Genomic DNA, 19,427 nt, shown 5'->3' with positions numbered 1-19,427 from the left:
CTCGTGATTGCCTGAGAAGGGGAGGAGCGATTTTTGGGGAAAATTGGCATGATTTTTGATCGTTTCGAGGCAGCTTTTTCCTCAGCTGGAATTGGAATTGTCTTTTTATAGCGCGTTACTCTAGCTGCTCGATCGGATGCCACGGAAAAGTAGTAATTGAATTCGGTTTATCGTTCAGTGCGATCGTTAAACAATCATAGGATAGACCGGTTACAGTCGCGGGTGATATCAACGAATTTCGTCATTGGACGTTCATTGATCTCGCGGTGATCGTTGCGCCGAGTAATTGAACCGCTCGCGTAGATGAAATACGGCTGGTTCGACCTGTTCGCGATTAAAACGCCGAATGGTATCCATCAATTCGAAAGATCGTCTTTGGATAAAACGGTTCCAGCCGCACGGAATTTTTCCGATCGCTGTGACCGTAAACCGTCCCATTTTTACATTTCACTTCGCGTAACCACTCTTTCGAAAAACCGCTGGGTGGAAAAAAAAAACTGAGTCGAAGAGAGGGGGAGGAACGGTTTAATAACACTTTGCCCTATATTTCGATCAAAAATCTGCCGGCACGATCGCAAGAAAATTACGCGTCACCACTTTTTCACTTGGTTTCGCAACGCGTCATTTTTATTTTCGGTTGGAAGTGTATTTAAAAAAAAATATGGCAGTCACAGTGCGGGTCGTCCGGGCAATCTGGACTGAAAGGGATCACCTCGAAGCTTACTCAGCGTTACACGCGTTTTGGCCGTTTTCAATTATTCTAAAAGTCAGCGCGCGAAACATGCTCGACGGGAAAATGAAATTGCTACCTTTTTTTTTGTTTGTTTGTTCGCCGATATGAACGGCAGCCTCACCTTTAGCCTCGCGGGTTGCTGCGCGTGTATCGAGCCGCAGCCACGTACGAGAACGAACGCGAGGTCTCACGTTCGATCTATCCCGTCGTTGTCTCTCCTATGTATTCTATTTGCGAATTCCAGCTACCCCATTTCCAATCAATTTACTCAATTTCTACATGGCTAACGGGAGGATGAAGTAATAGTATTTCCATTGATACGACTAGCTATAACCGTATTTGACTTCAAATACTGTTATCTCAAGGAAATTGTATTCGATTCGAGTAAATCGATTCTCCCGATATTACGCAAAAAAAATTCCAGTAAAACGTCTATTCGAATCTATTTAAATAAAAAAGTATCCAACGTCGTTCTGTTAAATTCGAACCCTTTAACGCGCACCCCATCGTTGGTATCGTTGTCACGTTCGCGACTATTCCCGAAACACAAAGTGAGACCCAACGTTCGACTCGTCCCCGCTCGAGCCTTTGGAAACTCAATCAAACGATCGATTCTCGAAACTTTCGACTGGTTCCGCCGACGGTCCGCCCGCGCGATCCGCGAGCAAGTGTACGTCGATGCCCGCAGCCAATCCGTCACACGGACGTTCCCGTTGAAGGAGCTGAGAAGATACAGCCGCCTGGCTCTCCGTATTCCTCGCACGGTTCTCCGCTGAGAACGCCAATGAGTTCCGGTCACGGAACCCCTCAGGATTCGCCCCACGTGGCCAGACATCGCAGGGACTCGGAACACTCGCCTGGAGTCGGTTCGAGGCGAGGCTCGTCGGACGTCGTCTCGCCTATGCCCGAGGGTCCCTCAGGATCGCCAGACGGCCGTGCTCGTCGACGATCGGACTACAGCCCCCATCAGGGTAGGTCTCGACCTAGGAACTCGCGACTGGATTACGCCGTTTCACGGCTTTACGTGTTTATCGTCGCCTCCACGGCTTTCCCTTTCGAGCCTCGTTCCGTTTGGTTTCGTTCGTTCAGCGAACGGGATAATTGCAATCCGGTTAATTATCCGGATTGCCCCGCGATCGAACTGACCGCAAATGATTGCCAGTTCTAGGCTATGAAATTGACGGTATCGTCCTCGGTCGGTCCTCGCAAAGCTTTGATTCGATGCCAGTGTAATTTCAGGAGTTATGGACTGTTTAGATTGAAGGATGCTCGATTCGTTTTGACAGGGATGTTTTCCGAGTTTAGTGTCGAGTGCGATCGTTTCATTTGTTTCAGAACACGATCAATTATCATTCGCGAAGGAGGTCCTTTTTGCGTCCGTCGCAGCGCGATTCGCAAGTTCTTTCGAAACTATTCCTGATTCGAAACACGCCGGCGCAATGTAACGTGCAACTTTGTAACGTGAACCGGAAACGTATCGGCTACGTGCAGTCACGAGCTGGCTGTCAAAGGAAGTGTTCGCCAGACTTTGAGCGAATCGCGTGTACAATTTAATAGCCCGACACACCCCCTCCATCCCCCGTGAAATATTCATCGCGTTTCGAGGTCGCCTTTGAATCCTTAAATAAGAGCACGGAAACGATTTTCCTGTCCCGGATGCTCGAGGAACCCTTTTTTCCCGCTTCTCTCCCAGTCGTTGGCGGGTGTATCGCGTCCCCGACGCGGGGAACGACGATTCCTCGTGAAACGAGCGACAGATTGCCGGCGAATTGTCACGGTCTCGCGTGCAATTCAAAAAGCGTCCATCCGCGTCGTTTAAAACGATAAGCGACGCGTTTAAAATTCTCACGAACGCTAATTTCACCGCCAGTTTCATAGTAGACAGTGAACAACGGCGAGGAGCGAGACGTAAACGAGTCCGCTCGCGCGTAGCCACGAAACGTGCTGGTTCATCGACGGGGTCGAAGTCTCGATCCGGTTCCGAATAATTGATCGCGCTTTTCGAGCGTAGCGACGCTTTCATCATTTGCGCCGTGGAACATTGATGATCCAATGGATCGACCGTTTTTTAGAGCAGCGTCAGAGCGAGCCAGGTCGATCGAGTGTATTATTAACGAACCAGAACCAGTTGATTTCACCGATTGCGAAGCAACAGATCCTTTTGTCCACCGCTTCCTTTCCTCGAACGTCTTCCCACTATTACAACCCTGTTCTTCGATATATCTTTCTCGTCCTCGTTCTATTGCTTCAAACGCGGTATTCACGTTGTTATTCTCCGAAAGTTTCCCTAACACGTTGAATAACGGAGCGAGAACGCGCGTATGCATGTATAACTTGTCCATGGGGCTGGAACATTCGCCATATTTCAATACAGCGCGCCCACGATACGTTACGCGCGTACGGTTACTAATTAAGCGTATTTAAACGCGCTTCAAGGCGCACGTCGGTTACTTCAGAGGAGCGTGCATCATCAAATCTGCGTAGACAGTGCAACAGAATGCGCGCACTCGACGGAATCCTGACGAACTTCACCTTGAAAGAGCGCGGTGGTAACGATTTTGAACAAAACGGTGAAAGAAGCCGCGATGGACCGGTGGAGGGTGGCGAGGAAGGGCGATTCAAAGGGAGACACGACACAGAGGCCGCGTTTGAGAACGTTTATTCCGGTGTCATTCACGGGCATTGTGGCCCCGTCGCGTTCTAAAAAAACTATCCGCGGCCACGGCTCGGAGGGTTGAATGAGAAGGGGCAGGGAGCGAAGGGTGGCGGGTGTCCGTGCGTAGAATCGCGCGAGGGCGCCCACACGACTCGTAGGTCACGATTGCGTGCGAAAGCCACCCCCGTCGCGCGGCCTTCCTTTCATGCCGGAGTGAGTTTATCACTGTCAGGCATGGTAACGAGATAGTAAACAGTGTTGCCGTGCACATCGAACCGTCTGCGTTGGTTTTTCCTTTTTTCCTCTCTTTTGTTTTTTTTCCTTTTCCCTTTCTCTCTCTCTCTCTCTCTCTACCTCTCTCCTTCTCTCCATCGCCTCGGCTACGTAATCTGGCCGCGCGCCGACCATTTGCATCTAGATGAAATTTTTTGCATTTCCCAGCGGTCCGTTTGTAAGCACGGTTAACGATGCCCGTACGTGGGAACACGACTTCTTGGCGATTTAGGGACTGCGACCACCCGTTGTCGAGGTGTTCCTCCGCTGATAGGGGTGTGTTCGGCGGCGAGGATGGGGGCGGATTAGCTTTTGTGTAATCGGGGAATTTGCGAATGAGAAATTCAATGGATACACCCCGTTTTTATCGGCTATCGCGTGGTTGCTTTTTGCGGTTATTACCGCCCGGGGTGTTGCTTTTATTCGCATCGTAGCACCAGCAAAGAAATTTAATCTCCCGTCTGCAATCAGGTTTTTACTCGCGCTTTTCACGAGCTGTTCAAGTTCTTCTTACCGCTGTAGGCTCTTGAGAACTGTGAATAATTTAAGGACATTTTTTAAGGTCCGCACTAAACATAGCGCGCGATTGTCTTTTTTATCTTCCTTCATTTTTTATCTTTACATCCCCCTCGGAGGGAGCGAATTTTTATCGAGAAGAGGCAAGTCCGGGTCGGGAAAATTTGAGGCGCGTCGCCTCGAAATTCTTGGTCCGGTGGCAAAGGATCCGGGTCTACTTAGAGGGTAGAGAAATCGCGCGAGCGACCTTCATTGGCGGTGGTGCGGGAGAGGTTGTTCACCGGGCAGAGGTTTCCTTTCAGCGGATACACGTGACTGGCTTTGTGCACGCGGACGCATGCCGTTTTCTCGTCACGTCCGGGACGTCTGTCTAAGGGAATGAGAAGGGATGAAAAGTTCGGATAAATTACGGTCAGACGGACGGGGGAGGCCTGCCAAGACAGAGAAGTCATTCGCAATATCGGCGTCATTCGCCCGTCTTGCGTGCCCCGCCAATAGAAGGTCATTTACCCTATCGGCGGATGGGCGACCTCTTCGAGGGAGAAAAGAAATTTCACTGGAAGATCGAGAGAACGGATGGAATCGTAATAAGACGGCAGCGATAAGTAATAGCTGTCGGTAAACTGTATTAAATTCATGCCTGACGCGTCCTTATTAAACCTCTAAGTCATCCGGAAGACTGGCTTCGCGGTATTCGGATCACGAGCGCTCGCCCTCTTTTCCAACTCGTTACGGAGAGGAATATGTAGAGCGCACTCTGTTTCGATCGAAATTTTATGGCAGAGACTGCTGCGCTAGATGGATATGAAATGACGTTCGAGATACGATGTGTTGTCGTATTCTGAACACTCTCGTTAAAAGCAGCTCGCGTTGCTCGTCCATTTAATTTACACTCGCGATAAGGAATTATCGACGGTTCGGTTGACAGCAAGACTCTCAGAGCACGCGAAGTCTCGCTTTAAACGAACGAATTTCAGCGAGCAGCTTTTCAGACGACGGACAAACGAGATTCCACGGCAAATATGGAGATTCGCCGCGTAATAAAGTGCCGTACGTAGACCACTGGCCTAGAAAATCTGTACCTCGTAGCCTGGCTCGAGTTAAAACCTCGGTTTATTGTGTACCTTGACGATAGGTCTTGTGAAGTGGGTGACGGAGGGCTGGCTGAGGGTTAAATAGATTTAAGGTTCTTAGTTTGCAAGCTTCAAGCAATATGTCTCCGGCTGCTTTAAGATACACGTAGCGATGCATCTTCGGGAATTACTAAACGCAGGGTAGTTCTAACAGAGTTTCTCCTACCAAGACTTCTACCGTTTCAATCTATCTAATCAAATTCAGTTTCTTAATTTCTTTTACTCTTTCGAAACATCTATTCTTCCAAGAAACCACGAGTCTCACGTAAGCAGCCTCGACAGTGACAAATCGTAAGGCGAGGCGTAAAAAGCACGCCTGCGATTCATCCATTAGCCCGTAAAAGTTCCAGGCCAATTACGAGTGGGAACGTCTCTGGTTTCCGTAGCGAGAGCTGTCCGCTCGATCACGGTGGACGCATCCCAGAACGGTACGACTTCGAGGTCCAATTTTCTAGCGGTGGGTTACAATCAGATGCCGTGGCCAATTCGGCGGGTCGTTCGTCCGTCCCGTTCGACTTTCTCGTTTCTTTCACGGTCGGCTGAGAGCGACGCGCGACACGGGTGTCGGAACAGCGAAATTGGCTGCTCTGGGGGGGTGGGTTGGCGAGATCGCGCCGGCTCGAAGAGGAATGGAAAGGGGATGAACGCGCGTACGCCGCGATCGCGTGCACGTCGCCGTAGATAATTCTCGCGTGTCGAGCGGCGGTTCCGCAGCGGCCACTTCGATACCCATTACGACGCACCGATTGCGCGGTTTGTCTTCTTTATTGTCCGCGCGAACACGCGGTTTTTCCGGGGAAATTCCGCGGTAACGAGCTCCGCGAACTTTTTCCGTTCGGCTCGAACCTGGACGCTGATATTCTACACGCGCGTACAGAGTTGCGCACATTGACGTAGCGCTGTGTCTAACTGTAGCTAGGGTAATCGCGATGAAACATTCACGATTAGATTGTTTCTGCTGTTATTATTATAAGTGTTGTTCTTAAAGAACGATAGGTATACCGTGCAGAGATTGGAAGGGTTAGCTTTAACCTATATATCCTGTCGATGGTGACACAGTTTCTATAGTCTAACGATCTCCGTTACCCTGGAGGAGAGGCAGCCCCAATAACCCTGTTCCGATAGATCGTTACTCTCTTACATAACGCGGCTAATTTACCATTCTGCTCTCGATCGTAAATCGATGCTCGTTAAAGGCGAGCCGAACGTTCGACGTCGCGATAGCTAATCCTGCGAATGCTCTGGATACGCAGCGGGGGTAATAAATTGTATAAATTTCGCGGAAATGTCGGGCTCGGGGATGAAACGCGCCCTTGCCGCGTTTTCAATCGTGGAACGACAGACACGGGATAGACATGTCAGCGAAATGAGATGAGAACGGTCGGGTAAAAGACCGGGCGGAATTGGATCGCCATTTTAATTGGCTCTACCCGGTGGTTGGCGCCGGGTGCGTTCTTCCGCTGCCGCGTTTCCACCGGGAACGGACACTTTCTATGCAAATCGATGCGAAGCTAAGGAGCTTCGTCGTGCTCGCTCTCTCGACCCCTCTCATACCCGCGTGCACCCGCGTGCTCAGCCTCTTGTTCGACACGGGCATCTTAATGCACGCCACCGTCTCGAGACGAGCAGCGTAAATATTTCGATGCTGCACAGCCCCACGGTAACGAGGTGTTGGGCACAATTTAACCCATCGCGGGGCAAGCGCCATGCAAATCGGGTGTAAATAACGGCGAGTGCATCCGAGCTTCTTCGTTTCTGCCTGGAATCGAGCGCATCGAGGGTGACGCGCTTCAACGGGGGTTGCTGAGGTTTTCTATCGCCGTACGCTTCGAGCTCGTTTCAAAGTTCTCTGTCCATCCTACGCGTATTTCATATGTCTTTAAATTTCATAAAGCTAGCATACTTTAGTTTTCGACGATTATTTGTCTATATCGAGGCGACATAAGGGGGTTGATTCATCCTCCGTCTATCTCGGAATCTAATCGCATTAAGGCCAACTGAAAGTTCCCAGGCGTGCTTCTCTTTGCCATCCAGCCGTGAATCGGACCTGATTCTCGCGAAATCCGTCGACCCACTGCGTTTTCCGTGAATCCATCCTACCGTGGGTTAAAATCTTGCGCTGCCCGTAGACAGTGCCGCGTCCAAAATTACTCGTCCACGGTCTGTATCCATCTGAACGCCCTACGGATTTACATTTCAGATTCGAGGCGGCTCCTAAACGATTCCGTACTCAACTTGATTTTACACGGCGCCGTATCGTTCTCCGCGATTCCGTTCGATCAACCGATAAAACGATTTGTAAACGAACGTTAAAATTACAGGCGTCGAAAAGACGGCGACGCGGGCCGTTCGCTCGCGTCGTTTTTCCTCCGCCGCCGTGCATTTCAATTCCACGCCCCGGAATCGATCGCAATTTGCAAACAATTTGCACGAATCGCCGGGTAATTTCGGCGAGCTCCGCGGCGGAGTGCTGTTAGATCGATCAATCATGGGGCCGCGGGAGGGGCAGGGAAAAGGAACCAGCTGCCAATTTTCCGCGTAAAAGAGATAGCGCCATTCCACTCGAAATAGCGTGGAAGCTCGCGCGAGTACTTCAACGGAAACGACTAATACCAATTAGACCGGCCATATACGTCGAGGAAACTTTCATCCCTGTATCTTCACCCTTTACCTAATCGATTTAACTTTCGATCGTTGCGATCTTAAATATCATTTGTCTTCTAAAGTCGTACCTTTTATCCCGCGGAACGCTTTTCTCTGGTATTTCGCTAATTCAATGCGAAACTGTGGCAGTTTTAAAAATGTCTTCAGACATTTTCATAGAACGCGTTTTTAGACGCAATGAAAATTGTTCTGCTCTTGCGAGTTTTACGAATTTTAGATAACAATAAACACGCGGTTCTTAGAACCGTAACGCTTAACTCCACATTGTCGCCGCATGGTTCCAGCGATAATCTGTGGTCTACGCGTGCGCTTTTCATTACTTCGAAGGCATTGTTCTCGCTTCCATCGTCGCGATTCTTTCGCTTTATTCTTGGTCGACGTTCCGCCGGGTCGTGCTCACCGATCCTCGCAGACCTCGCGCACTTGTAACAGCGCCGCGATAATAAGGTTCGCGTAACGAGTTTCGTCTCGCGCGCGGCCGTGTTTGCTTAATGAAATTCCGCCACGAACACCCGGCCGGAAGTTCGACGCGTTCGAAACCGCTGGGACCGGCGTATAACTCGCGCCCCGATCGAACTACCTCGTTTACACGCTGTTTACACGATCGCTCAGCCTTTCGATTGTTCCTTCTCGCGTGATTTACGAATTAACGCCGCTCTGGCCCGCAGAGCCGTTCGATTATCGACGCTGTTCATGGATAGTAATGGCTTATTCAACTCTGCTTACACCTGGACAAGTTGCTTCGTTGTTCCTCGAGAACGAGGGATCGCACTACCCTTTCGTTCGTATCTGGAATTTTTCAAAGTTCATTTCTTCGTATTTTGATTTTTCGAAAAACAATATTCAACGATTATCGGTATCGAGGGGATCGCGATGCGTGTAAAATTTCTGTCCGTAAATCGTGCACGTCAAACAAAAAAATGGACGTAGTTCACGCCCTCGAGCAATGATCGCTGAAAAAAAGGCTGCCCTCTAAATAAATTTACATCGCGAGTGCGTTTGTCGCGCTATTCGTTCGACGAATATCGATAGGATCGGTAAACATTTCGATTTCAACGTTCAGCAGATTCGTCGAGCTATGGCGAACGATTTAACGCGCGATCCACCGTGCGAATCGCGTGACTGCGACATACCAGCGACAGAAATTGTCCACAATGCCATCGTTGCCTCGTGGCCATTCGTTCCACTGGAAATCTAACAGCCGTATTACAAACCGGTTACTCGCGTTCGCTTCTCCGCGCGGCATTGTTCCGGCTGAAAGTGGCCGTAGCCGCGGAAGCGAACGGTTTTTCGAGGGCTCGTTACCCTCATCCGGATCTTGACTTTTTTCTCTCGCCGCTCAGATGGGAATAACATTCACGTGGAAATCCCGCTTAAGCTCCGCCGCGCAAAGGAAAATCGGACGGGCTAAGCGGCGTCCCCGTTTAAAGCGTGTCATTGTTAAAACGCTGGGACCGCGTCGCGCGAGGGGTTGCGGAGGACGCGAGAAGGAAGACTCTACCGGTCAACGGGAGAGGAGAGGGCCATGGCTAGCCTAGCTGCATCGGACAGCCGCGACGGAGATTTCGTTAATGAGATTTCGGATTCCGCGCTCTCCCTTTGTCCTTGACGAGTGCCCACCCTCGCAACTACAACCCCCAGCTTCGTTCTCGCGGTCGAACTTCCATTTTTCTCGCCCTGCGACGTTATACATCACGGCCCGACTCTCGGCTCTCGAAACTTCCGGACAAGTTTCGTGCCCAGCCTCCTCCTCCGCCGCGTTTTATCATTCGTTCCCCTGTCCGCTTCGCGAATTACCCCCTAGCCGGGTTCCATTCGCGGGCGTAACCTCGACCGATTTATCGCGCCCGACGGCGATACATTCTGATATTCACGGTAGGTAGATTTTCCGGTTATAAAACTCGCGGAGGAATTGGGGAATCTCGGGTTTCGGGGTTTAAAGCCCGGGGATTTTTCGAAGACGTTACTCTCCATTGCGGGGAGGGGTAGTAAATTTTTTCTCGAACGACTCCCTCGTAATTTTCTTTACTCTTCTCTCTCTTCTCCTGAGAAATATTTGTAAGGTGTACAGATATTCGTAGGAACCTTTTCAACCCCTTGGACAGCCGCGCACCCTTCACTCACGCGATAACGGTGAAACACACTCGGTCCAAGCGCGCTTTTGGTACTCTGGATTAAGTACTCTCCACTCGCATGCTTTCACCGTCCCGATTTTTTCATTTATACAAAAAATTATGCCCCTTTCTCGCAGCTATACAAAGATTCCATTAAATTTCTATTAAATGTGCAAACATTTTTTAATCGAATACGTTTTATCAAAACACGCGTAAAGTGGGAAGGGATTGAAATCTCCTTTCACGGTTCGCTGGAATTTCATTGCTTAAATTCATCGCGCGTTTAATCCGGCGGTCGCGCGCGTCTCCCGTTAAATTTTCACGCAAAGAGAAGCGCGAATGGCCCCGCGAACGAGCGTCCCCAAACTCCTGGGTAGTTTGCGGCAAGAGGCGCACACACGGGGGCCGTTAGTCTCTTTATTATCCGGTTCCTCGGGGCAGATACGAAAGGAAAGGCAAGGATGGTGTTTCGAGCGGTAGTGGACGACGCGTGGGGTTGCGCGTTTGACGTATACGCGCGCGTTTATAGCGGAGGGGTTGTGAAGGGGTTGACGAGCGAACCGGTTCCGAAAATGTCGCTCTCCGGTTCGCTTCTCTCGTATCCGTCTGTTCCACGTTCTCTTTCATCCGTACTTTGTCCGTCTCGACGAAACGATCTTCGTTCTCTCTCTCTCTCTCTCTCTCTCTCCCTGTGTACCACGATTCCAAGTTCAATTGAGAACGACGAGGGAAGATGCTCGCGTTCGCCAGTTGGTAATAGAAGCGAAGAATCGCGCGAAGCAACCGTCGCCAACGTTCCAGCCGTCGAGTTTATCGGAAATCCCATTTCGTCGTGCGCGGAAAGTTTCATTCCGTAACTCTTTGCGGTTCGCGCGGCTGTCCGTGCGCTCGTTCGATTCTGTTAGAGCCACGAACGATAGTCGTTCCTGGATATTCGAAGTTCGAAAGATATCGGGTACTGGGGATGATTAGAAAATCGAATAGAATTCGTTCGATCTTTCTCTCTCGCAATCTGGGATTTACGACGAGCGTAGCCGTCGTTCGAATCGGACTTTGCGATACGTATTTCACGAATCATCGTTCGTGATCCGAACACATTCTCCGCGGTGCGCGCGTCTTTCCTCGAGGCTCCTCCCGACCGTTCTTGCCCGGTTTAATTGAAGTTTTTCCCGCGAGGCAACGAAACGAACTTTCCCAGCGAACGTTAGAATTTTAACAAGTGAACTTCTTCAATTTCTCGATCCCCAGCGGCTCGAGGAAGCACTCGAACACCCGGTTGGCTCGTACCCGGTGTTTACCGACACTCAAACCCGTGGAGATACCCGGTGTACGTAGCAGAGGAGAGAAATTACGCCCAGGAACGAAGCTGGTACACGTCCCCGTGCTTCTTCCTACTTTTTTCCCCCCGTTGGCCTATCCTTTCTGATTCGCGGGATGACTTTCGTTATTTACTTTGACGTCCCGGTATATACGCCCTGCTAGCTTTAAATCCCGATCCGAGGGAACTGCGGACCCGGCAGCTGTCGGCTAACTTCGTCTGACCATACTCGGACGTAATCCACTTGCCAAGGGCCCGTTCAAATCTTTCGAGGAGATTGCTTAACGAAGTTCGAAGGCTCGAGTACAACATCGCCCTGTACACGACAGTTGGGCATTGTTTACGATCGATCGCGTCTCACCGTCCGTGATCTTGCCTCGCGTGTTCAATTTTTCAATCCTCCAATCTTCCAATCTTCCAATTCTCTACTTTAGAAACGTGAGCGTGTTCTCGAGTCGTACGTTTCTTCGTTTCACGTTGGCCTCAGAGAAGCCTCCTCGCGAGCTGTGTTCCCGTTTCAGTCGACGACATCGGGTTGCAGTCTCTCTAATAAAGCCCGAAATACATTTCACCGGTGCTGTTAAACCGTTCCAGATAATTGTGACCACATTCGCCCGAGTCTTGGCCGAGGGTGACAGTACGGGAGCGGTATAAACCCGTGGTCAACGCGACGGGTGGACAATTTCGTTCGCGGGTCAAGCTTATCGACCTTCAACCCCCTCTGCGTTACGATCTCGCAATTAAATTCCGCGTGTGTGCAGTCCGTTTGATAAACGATGCACGGAGCCACGAGACGACGAGGAACTCCCTCGGTTCCCAAACCGAGAGATAACGCGTTCTGACGGGGGAGGGATTTTGCCTGACTTCAATTTTCATTTCGCCGAAGTAACCGATGTTCCCTCTTGCTTTCACGGGCTCTCGCCCTCCCGTGTTTCCTCTTCCTTGGCCCGTGCTCGCTTCCGCTCGACCCGCCCCACTCGGCTCACCCTCCACGCCAGGGCTCCTCTTGCGTTTCATCGATTTCAATCGGAATGCCTCCGCGACTCCCGCCAATTTGAATACATTAGGCGATTCATCTGAATTTAATAGAAGGTGCATTAGGCATCTGGCAATAAAAGGCACGCGAGAGGGGGAGCGCCAGCGAGTCCTTGCTAACACGACCTGCTTCTTACGCTCGTCGTCGTTACCCCCTCGTCTCGTGGGTCGTCGACACGGTTTCTTGGCTATCCTCTTACGGAATTTTATATTTTCACCAGGCTAAAAACTGTCCGTCGCTGTCTTCGCGCATGTTATTTCGGATCCGCGTTATCGATTTCATTTCCGTCGCGCGCTAATAGAATTTTAGTACAATGACGAGTTTTCGAACGGATCCACGGACGGCAGTCTGATCGCGTAAACGCATTATGCTCGTCGAAGTTTACACGTAGGCTGGGGCGGCTGAATAACCCGTTAGCCCGCGGGGAATATCGGGATCGTCAGTTATGGTCACGCACGGGCTCGAGAGAATACGCGGGGGAACCGGTCGGCAGATTCGATTGACGCACACCGCCTCGCGATCGTTGCACGTAGCTCAAACGCGGCTGATAATGTGTACCCGCGATTTTGGCTCGCGCGTTGTTTATCGCGGGACGTCTTCATTACTGATTTCGCGATGGAACGCGGTAATTCATCGCGCAAACGGACGCGAATCATTGATTTATTCTCTTAGCCCTGGATACACGCACGAGAGAGACCAAACACGAAGGGAAGTTATATTTAATAATCAACGTTAATGAACCTCGTCTATCTATCCGCCCCACGTTGAATACCCCACTAATTGTTATTAAAAAATGGCAGGGCATTCGAAAGATTAGCAACGATCGAGTTTAAACGCGACGCTCGCGACTAGAACCGGCAACGCGTCGTTCAGAGGCGCGATCGGCTCGTCTACGGGCCTGAAGGGTGTACGTGCCATCTTTAACGTCCGTCCGGACACTTGCCACGCTCGCGACACGAGTTCAGAAGGGTACGACACGCCGTAGGGGTCGATGAGAGCGAATTGCTCTCGTAATAAGTAATCGAGTGCAGCTGCCACGAGACTACTCCCTTGTCTTTTGCGCCGCTACCCCTTTTAGCGACCACGCGAGAAGAGGGGGTCGCTAGATGAAGCCACTTTACTTCCGGTCCCGGGATCCACCGCTCACGTAGTAAGCACCGCCGCGGCGGCCGCGTGCTCTTCCCTCTTAATTCCGCGGCATTAGTCTGGCGTGCGTGGCTTGTCGGATTATATCGGTCTACGGACGTACGGCGTATGCTTCCGGTTACGTGCGAATGCACTCGGATCGTAACTCTTTCGCTCGCTGTCCGCGAGGAAATTAGCAGCCCGGTTGATGCATCGACGCGAACGCCGCGGGGATAACCGACGAGGCTCCAGAAATCCGAGATATTATCAACCTGGGAAATATCATTTCCGAGCGGTTTAAACAATTCCGTCGTTCGATTGCGTTACCGCGAATGAAATTGCCGTGTTTTTTTTATTTCTTTCAGCTCGCAGCCGCGAGTCTGGTCGTCCCGTGCAAATCGATTTATTCAATGATTCAACGTACGGAATATTTCACGCTGCGAGCTGACAAATTTCTGCGGAACCGTTTGTTTCAATATATACTTTTGAATTTTCGGAAATACGTGTCTCTGTGTCATTTCGAATGGAGACACCCCCTCAGGGACCGGCGGCGTGACGTTGCCAGCGGTGAGGCTCTAAAATGTAAATCATCGCGAGCGTTTATGCGTTTGTTAGCCCTCTTGTGTAACAGCTGGAAAATGGATCGCCGTTTTCGCGTGTAATTACGCAGCCTGTGCTTCTGATTACACGCAACAGTGGCTAAATGCATATCGTCACGTAAAAATAGTAGAAGCAGCTAAAAGAGTGGAAATTTCGAATCGCTCGGCGTTAATCTTATCTATCGTTGATCAGTTTAACCCCTTGCCGCGCTATTTCATTTCTGACTACGCTATTCGCGACCTAGTTGGCGACAAGATTCTTAACGCGCCGTCGGAATAATAATTCGCATACTTGATCGCGAGACTCGCGAGGTATTTTGATGGCAAGGGGTTAATGAAAGCGTGCTCGAAGGGCGGCGCTCTCAATTACTCTGTTTTCGTTTTAGCCACGGTCCTGTTCGCTGGCACCCTGTCGCGAAACATCGTGTACATGCGTTGCATCATCAAAGGTACACTCAGAGAAACCGGCCTCGCGCCCACTCCTCCCATATACAGCTGTTCACGCGTGGAAATTTTGTTGTTACGGATTTGTTGAAACGCTGCCAACGCTTAGCCGCGTCCCGCTTTTCCATCCGCGCGCCCCATTCGCTAAGCTGCACCAACTTGGACACCATCCAGCTGACTCCTCGCGGCTGGCGCGAATTTCAACGTGGATTTTGGCTTCCGTATAAGTGCTCCTTGAAACAACGAACACGTGCCAGCGTCCTGGTTCCGCGTGTTCGATTAACGAGCCACCGTGCAACCTCTCACCCCCAAACGCGAGCGTGGGTTCCGCGTCGGAACGTTTAGCCCCGTTGAATCGGTTGAATCGAGTGTGGTTCTTCGATTTATTTGAAATTTCTGTTGCTTCGCTCGCTGAGCAACGTGAATAATAAAATTCGCTGCCAGTTGGAAGAACGAACGATTCTTCGATGGGGGTTTGACAGGTTTATTTATTCATACAACGTCTGTTACTCAAATTACATCGACAATTAAGACGAACGATTAATATATAATTCTCGTAGATCAGTAATTATTTTTTGGAAAGACAAGCATTAATTTGTTACGACAACCGATCGCGTGCCTTCGACTTTACGCGAAGGGTTGAAGTGTACGAGACGAGTGTCCAAGGACGGATAGGTCGGGTTTATACCATTTATTATCAAGCGTTTAACGATCTCATAACTCGATGCCTTAACAAGCTAATCTTCTATTGCCTGTTTACCCTACTCCGATCAATCTTATCTGACCTATGCGACGAATACTTTACTCAACTTACTCGTCCGGTATCGCTAAACGCATAAATCATCAGCTATCGTAAAAAGCGCATGTTATCGCTATCAGTCATCTGCATCGAAGACACCATCGTATATCAACTCAATCGCGAAGGCTTTAACAATTCTCTGGTTTATCATCGATTACTGGCGCGTAACAATCAACCACCCCTAAAATCGAAAATAATCAAATTCGTTCGTTGAAAATGCCTCGAGTACGCGTAAGTAACGCTGAAAGTGGGATACTCTAAACTAACGCAATACGGTTGCTTCCAGGCAGTCGCATAGGTTTTCGCAACGCGTCGCAGCGTCCCATTAATATTCACCGTGCAGTGCACGCATACTCGGCGAGCTTTCCTCGAGAACGAAGTTCGAAACGCAACCGCGTTACCCTTCGTTCCCCTCCCGATCTAAGCTGTTAAAGAACTAAAAACATTGAAAACTTCTCTAAAGGGTGTGTAACGTCTACCCCCTCGCGCGCGTATCCGCTTGCGCCATTTCGTAATACACGGCGAGAACGCTAAAAGGGAACACCACGACGCGTGTGCCTATGGAAAGACACTCGACGTACATCCATACACGGACCGTTTGTAACGGCACCGTCCGACCGATTGTTGTGTTGCAGTCACCAAGCTGAGGGAGCACTGGGACGAGATGAACTCGAAAATGATGCAGCGGAAGTCGGAGTTGGACGCGATGCTCGGGGACAGCCAGCGATACGAGGCCAAGAGGAACGAGGTGGAGGTCTGGCTGGCGCGAATGGAAACCCGGCTGGAGAAAATGCGGGCCGTCGGGCACACCGCCGACGTTCTTGAGGCTCAGCTCAGGGAACAAAAGGTACGCTGCCATTTTATCCCCCTTTTCTTCGAACGTAGCCTGTTCCTGTTCCGCGTTAACCGGCGTGCGGGAAACCGACCTCTCCTCGAGTTCGTCCTCCCTTTATCTTCGCCCCCTCCCCCTTTTCCCCCTTTCTATTCCCACCGTGCGAATGACTGCGCGATGGTTCTCCGGTTTGATCGCCGCAATTTGCGTTCGTCACGATTAGGGGCGCGGAGGGGGTTGCACGAGTGACCATCTGGGAATCTCGTGTTATTGGCAGCGTTTAGTAGGGCTCCATATCGAGACGAACTGGGGTGGTGTCAAGTGACGACTGTGATTAGAGATTTCGGGGACCGATTGAATTTTTGCATTAATTTTCGAGTTTGAAATTTGCGTCGGATGATTCGAACGATTGCACTTCGATCGAGAGGGAGGGTAGGGTTGTATCATTCCCGCGGAAGATGAGTGATGTCAACTCTGGATTGTAGGGGTGAATCAACCATACGTGAATTTAGCAGGGGCGAAGGACAAAGACGTTTAGGATACTAGAAAGCCAAGTGGCGGAGTGAAGTGATCGCGCTAAGTGGTGGCTCGGTTTCAATTGAATTTATACGTATAAATGAATTCTACGAACGGCTCTATTTTTTTACGCGAGGGAGGAGTTGTAGGATTCTCAGGGGGTTAAAGTGCAATCGAAATTGAAGGGCGAAAGGGGTGAGAAACGAAGTGCAAGGAATTTTATTACGTTATCGTGAAACATTATATCCCACTTTCCTCGTTCTCGCTATCCACCCTTAAGAATAACCATCCTCAACCCCCGCTGAACGTACAAGCACACGATACTCAGCCACTCCAGTGCGCGTAGTCATCGTCCACAGAGCTACTAACGTCTAACGCTGTGTGTTCCCTGAAGGAAAAAAAAAAACAGGAGAAACCCTTCCGCGATATTAAATTTCATCCACCGACGGGAGAGCTCGCGGTAATCGCGTAATCTAATTACATGCCGTCAGAAAATTACGAAAACGACGGAATAAAGTCCGCTGTACAATCTAACCGTGGAGCATTCCCGGCAATTGCTAGACCGCCGGGCAGAAAGAGAGAAAAGGCCAGGAGTGGATGTAAAACGGAACGATCGCGTGTATAATGACCGAGCAGAAGCTTCGTTACAAGCCGCGACCGCGATTAAAGAGGACGAACGGATACGGTATTCATACCAGAAGTTACTAACCTCTTTTTAACGGTGTCCCGCTTTTGTGTTCGGGAATAACGCGGCTCGCGAAGGGAAAAATGGCCGCGAAAGGTACGGCCAAAGTCCCAATCAACGCCGGGATATCGTGCAGCCACCGTTGTTGCATTATGCGTCGCGCGACTGCGGCTACGTTTACATTTACAAAAGAGCGACGTGAGATATTCATGGAATAATTTATTTCGGCAAGGAACGGTGTATCTTTCGGATTTTGCATTACATTGTTCGGGTTTCACCTCGATTCTCGTGATTTTCTCCTCGTTCCTTTATCGTTTTTATCTTCCTCTTTATATTATCCGACATTCGGATATTCGTTTGGTTTAAAGAATTACATTTTATATCGGAGAAACAGCGGAGAAAGTAGTTACTGCTTTTCTGTTACACGGTTCGTGCTTTGAGCAACAATTATGTTAGATTGCTGAGAAAATAATGGTTGTCCTTTTATTTCGTGCTCAGTGGGAGTGGCAGTACAGGGAGACAACGTCTGGCAAATATTCAGACAGCTTAATTGCTCACCGTGAGAGTTTTTCTTGATTTCAAGAAGTCCTAAAACAATACTCCAGCCTTGCTCAACGAGAGAACTTGCTTTCGGAGTGTGTTTCGTTTTCACGTCGAGTGGTTGGTTTCGCTGTGTCCACTTGCGATTTGTTTCCCTTGAAATTACAGTAACCGATCCGTCTGCTGTTATTCCCTTGCAACCCTCTATTTTATTTATCATTTTATTCGTACCTGCGAACAGAAAAATTTAATGAACAGAGTTTTAAACAATTTTTCAAATTCGGAGTCGATCGACGAGCAATCGTGATCGTTCGTAATCATTCGTGTACTCGCGACTATTTGCGATCGTCCACGATCCTCGAAAAGTGTTTAGTAAGTTGTCGCAGGTCATCGCGAGCGGTCGTGGGTCGTCGTAAGTTGTCGCGAGTGGTCGCGAGCGATCGAGAATGATCTACGACATTCGTGTCACTCGCATACGACGCGTACAACGCTTCCACGATCGTCTTCCGTTTTATCTGTGATTCTAGTGGTGTGTGTGTGTGATTTGTGCTTTATTTCTTCAACATTCACGGTGCTCAACAGTCGAACAACATTTTAATTCCTCCTAATGGCGGCGGAATCCTTCCGGAGCGACCCTTTTTACTGGATTAAGATCGAAGGTAATTCGTTGAACAGACGCAGCGAACGAAAACGCGTTTTCTCGTTTCACGGGCTTAATCTGGATGATCGTAACTTTTATCGACGCGAATCAGTCGCCACGGCTGGGCCAAATAAAAGTTTTCCAGGCACGGAATACCGGCATAAAAGTTTCAAAGCCCCCCTCTTTCTCTCTCTCTCTCTCTCTCTGTCTGTCACTTTTTTTTATTTTATACGAAGATTTTACTTTTGCTGGAAGGAGTGTTCTCGAAAGACGCGACTTTCGTCTCGACGAAAGACGAGGCTGCTCGCGAGATAAGTTTCTCGCCACCGAGGCTTGACCTTCCCCCGTCATTTCATCCTGTCTTTGTTCGTGCCCACAGTCGTTCCACGCGGAGCTCCACCAGTTCAAGCACCAGATCGAGCAGTTCAATCAGCTCACGCAGAAATTGATCGCCGTTTATCAGGAGGACGACACCACTCGTGTGAAAAAAATGACGGAGACCATCAACCAGAGATACAACAATCTGAACACCAGGTACACGCTCGCAGCCCACGTCCGTTTTATTTTCGCGTGATACAAGTTCGTGTGGTATCCGTGAAATTTGCGCTCGGATTTTATTTCGTGTGCGATCGCTTCGATTTTAAAGCTCGCCTGCGTATAATTCGAAAGTACCCTCGACGCTTGTATTTAACGCCGAGTGCCACGCCATGTTGTTTTTCTGCGCGGTTCAGGATGACCCCCAGCGTAAACGTGGTCTCTGATTTAAAACAAATACACCGATAACAGAGAAGGCGACGCATGTCG

The 19,427-nt window shown here is 49.8% G+C and overlaps 1 protein-coding gene across 6 annotated transcripts in view; it reads left to right on the top strand.

The window, feature by feature from the left end:
- Positions 1–19,427, top strand: part of LOC143423471 (dystrophin, isoforms A/C/F/G/H) — a 361,743-nt gene that overhangs the window by 104,798 nt on the left and 237,518 nt on the right. For all 6 annotated transcript variants that reach the window (XM_076894837.1, XM_076894838.1, XM_076894836.1 and 3 more), the window contains 2 exons: positions 16,046–16,257; positions 19,003–19,157. In XM_076894837.1, the coding sequence (XP_076750952.1) occupies positions 16,046–16,257; positions 19,003–19,157 (367 nt within the window). The remainder of the gene's footprint in view (positions 1–16,045; positions 16,258–19,002; positions 19,158–19,427) is intronic.

This window comes from Xylocopa sonorina, chromosome 5 (assembly GCF_050948175.1).
Source record: "Xylocopa sonorina isolate GNS202 chromosome 5, iyXylSono1_principal, whole genome shotgun sequence".
Lineage (NCBI taxonomy): Eukaryota > Metazoa > Arthropoda > Insecta > Hymenoptera > Apidae > Xylocopa > Xylocopa sonorina.
Note: the sequence above shows the minus strand (reverse complement) of the source record. Positions and strands in the feature narration are given on the sequence as shown.